This window comes from Phyllostomus hastatus, unplaced genomic scaffold, assembly GCF_019186645.2.
Source record: "Phyllostomus hastatus isolate PE091 unplaced genomic scaffold, TTU_PhHast_1.1 phas_contig_109, whole genome shotgun sequence".
Lineage (NCBI taxonomy): Eukaryota > Metazoa > Chordata > Mammalia > Chiroptera > Phyllostomidae > Phyllostomus > Phyllostomus hastatus.
Window position 1 is genome coordinate 60,276 of NW_025333518.1, and position 3,841 is coordinate 64,116.

Consider the following 3,841-nt stretch of genomic DNA (forward strand, 5'->3'; position numbering starts at 1 on the left):
ATTATTAAACAACATAAAACATCTCACTCTGGTAAAAAAGCCAAAATTGACTTTATTTACAGTCAAATTTATATGCCTTTAAAGATCATTTCTTAGAGTTTATTTTAAAGAAGAACATAGCTGTGATGAATTATGAATGTATAATTATGCTTATAAAAAATTTGATGGTATAAAGATTCTCTAGAAACCTATAGGATACTAGTAAAAGAAGAATGAATAAATTAATGTAAAAAAACTGCATTGACATTATTCAGAATAACTATTTGCATATAAGCTATATTTATTGTGATGGAATCTTTGGTTGAATATTAAAAATCTTATAATAGACACCAAAATCTAGTTTTCCCTAAGCACTATGGTTATAGTCAGTTTTTTCTGTATTTACAAAAATCTTTATTTTGTAAAAATGTTTAATGTGAGGTTGTATACATGTGTCTTTGTGTGTAATTTGAGTGGTTGTTTTTGTCAATTATGAGATGGAAACAACATACATGTATAATATTTGGTGAACTGGAATTAAAGAACTCTAATTGTAGTAATTGTACTTTGGTAAGTAAATATAATATTAGGCAATATGGTAGGGAGACACAAAAGCAACATTTTTAAAAGGCCCTTATTTCTTTCTCAATTATCCAGCCTGTAGGGAATAACAGATGTTAAAACATTTTATCACACTTGTCACTTGTTCCTGAGAGACCAGCACCCAGGTCCAGGCAAAGCATGGTGATATAAGCCAGGTCACTGAGGGGGCAGTGCTCAACCCTCTGGCAGACAGAATGTAGGCAACCAAAAAATCTGTGATCTGGAACAGGTACAGGTTTTAACTGTGGTTTTCTCATTTCTATTTTAGATTTCTTTAGCTTTTTATCTGTATTTATCTTGCAGCATGTTATAGAACCAATGAAAGGTAAGAAATATTATACAAACTTTTACTTAATTTTATCAATCTCATTATTTGAAAGACATTCATAAATGGCAAGGAAGGATAAAATGTGAGTATTATTTATAAAGATGATTGGACATTTTTTGTTTTTCCTCTCTTGTACTTTTACATATTTTATAAGTATTTTTCATTTGAAGTGAAGTTTTTTGAAAAAATATATCTCTACAAGCATAGAAATTTGGACAAGTTAAGGCAAGGTGTTTTAGAGACCTGCATAAGGATTACCACATCATTTTTCAGATGTAATTCTTTGTCCTTTCTACATTTCTCATTTTCTCATATTCCCACACAATAAAAGAGGACATGTATTATATTATATATGATAAGCTTAGTTTGTGTGAAATATAACAGCAGAACATAGAATTTAATTGGTCTTCCAAATACCAAGTCTTTTTAACCAAAGGATTGCACATTTCAGGAATTTTCAAGAGGAAGGGAATCAAGAACACACTTGAGCCATTTTACAATTTCTAAGGAATTGAATGAGGCCCAATTCACACAGAGATCATTCTCAGGTTATGGGACTATGGACACATAAGAACATTACCTTGTATCTTGCACATTTGATCTTTTGGTAAGTAGATTAAGTGGCTTCTAGCAGGTTAGAGTAGAGGGTCTCACACAGTAATCCACATTTGCCTTGGGTCACCTATGCTACCAGAATGCCTGTTATGGAGTCCCAACACACCTCCCCCAAGCAGTTCTGTCTGAGGGTGCATGGTAAGCCCTACACATTCCAGTGTGTGCTCTTTAACTTATCATCCATGGTGACCCCTCCAACTTCTTCTCTAGTGAACGCCCCCTGATCTGGGAGTCCTGGATCACAGACTGTCTTTAACCCCTGTTGAGTGGGGCTGGATAGGACCAGGAGATAATGGGGAAGTGGGGACAAAATACATCAAGAAACAAGCCAGTAATCTGCATGCTTTACAGTACTGGGTAATGAGGGAAGAATCAAGAAATATATTTGTTATGTGCATCTCTCACGTCAATATGCTTTTTTATTACAGAATATGACACTTACACTACATCAAGAACAGAAAAAACCTTGTAATTAGATATGGTTTATCTTAATCAAATCATTCTAAGAACAACTTGGTGCACTCTGAGGACATCAATTTCTTAATCTGCAAGATAAATATACTACCTAGTTAGGTATGAAAATTATTTATTTTTTATCAAAGTGTGCTACCTATTCTATATAAGCTGTATTATTATCATTTTATCAATTCACATTAAATTGGAAATATTGCAGAGAATATGTTTACTTAAACAGAATGTGCATTGTTGAGCTCTTTTTCTAACTGCTGACAAATAGAAAGAACCAGCAGTGCAACTGCTAAGACAGTCAGATGATTTGCCCTCCACTTGCATTTCCTTCCTCCACAACCAGGCATTTCCTGATCTGAGTGATGGCCATTGAGAACTGCACCGTGTTTACAGACTTCATACTCTTAGGTCTCTCTGCCAGGCAGGATGTGCAGCAGGGACTCTTTGTGCTCTTCCTGCTGGTTTATGGCATCACTGTGATTGCCAACCTGGGGATGATGCTGTTGATCAGCATGGACCCCCGACTCCACACTCCCATGTATTATTTCCTGAGCAACCTGTCTTTCTGTGATGTTTGCTACTCCTCCTCTGTCTCCCCCAAGATGCTGGCTGATTTCTTATCACAGCAAAAGAAGATTGAATATAACTTATGTGTGGTGCAGATGTCCTTTTTTGGTGCCTTTGCAGCTGTGGACTGTTTCATGTTGTCTGTCATGGCATATGACCGTTATGTAGCCATTTGTAATCCACTTCTGTATACAGTTACCATGTCCAGGAGAGTGTGCATCCAGCTGGTGGCCATTGCCTACACTGCAGGTTTTATAGATATCACCATCTTTACCTATTGCACAACTCGGCTGTCTTTCTGCAAGTCCAATATCATCAATCACTTTTTCTGTGACTTCCCACCTTTACTAGCCCTCTCCACCTCAGACACCACCACCACTGAAATAGCATTGACCATTTCCTGTGGCTGTGTTGTGGGGTCCAGTGTCATCACTGTCTTCCTCTCCTACAGCAACATCATAAATACCATTCTTCGCATGAAGTCATCCACAGGCAGACGGAAAGCCTTCTCTACCTGTACCTCCCATATAACTGCTGTGGCTATATTTTATGGGACACTCTTTTTCATGTATTTCCGACCTAGTTCCAGTTACTCCATGGACACAGACAAAGTGGCCTCTGTTTTCTACACAGTTGTCATCCCCATGTTAAACCCACTGATCTACAGTTTGAGGAATAAGGATGTGAAAGGTGCCCTGAAAAAAGCAGTTGGCACTAAATAATGTTCTGGTTGAAGCCATGTTTTCACACAAAGTGTTTATTTGAAGATCCAGATAGTTAAAGTTCAGGTATTTTTTAAATTGTTTTTCAGTTACAATTTTTCACCTTTTTCCCTATTGCTCCCTTCCACCCTGCCCCCTCAAATCTCCACAGGAAATGTCCCACCATTCCCCATCCCCCTGAGTCCTCTATTTGTGTCTCTTGCTTGTTCCTTCCCCTTCTTTCTCTCTCTATACTCCTCCCTTCCCCCTTCTGGTCACTGTCACTTTGTTCTTTATTTCCTATTCTCTGGTTCTATTTTGCTCATTGGTTTGTTTGTTTTTTTGGTTAGATTCCACTTATAGACGAGATCATACGGTATTTGTCTTTCACCACCTGGCTTATTTCACTTAGAATAATGTTCTCTAGATTTATCCATGATGTTGCCACGTTAGGAGCTCCTTCTGTCCTTCTTCTCTGTAGTGTTCCATTGTGCAAATGTCCCATAGTATTTTGATCCACTCATTTACTGATAGGCACTTAGCTTGCTTCCAACACTTGGATCATGTAAATTTTGCTGCT

At 37.4% G+C, this 3,841-nt stretch overlaps 1 protein-coding gene across 1 annotated transcript; it reads left to right on the plus strand.

Annotated features, from left to right (window-relative positions):
- The first annotated feature begins 2,355 nt into the window (after positions 1–2,355).
- LOC123816744 (olfactory receptor 1044-like) lies at positions 2,356–3,282 on the plus strand. Its single transcript, XM_045835927.1, has one exon. It carries the CDS (start codon positions 2,356–2,358, stop codon positions 3,280–3,282), a length of 927 nt encoding a protein of 308 aa, XP_045691883.1.
- The last annotated feature ends 559 nt before the right edge of the window (positions 3,283–3,841 follow it).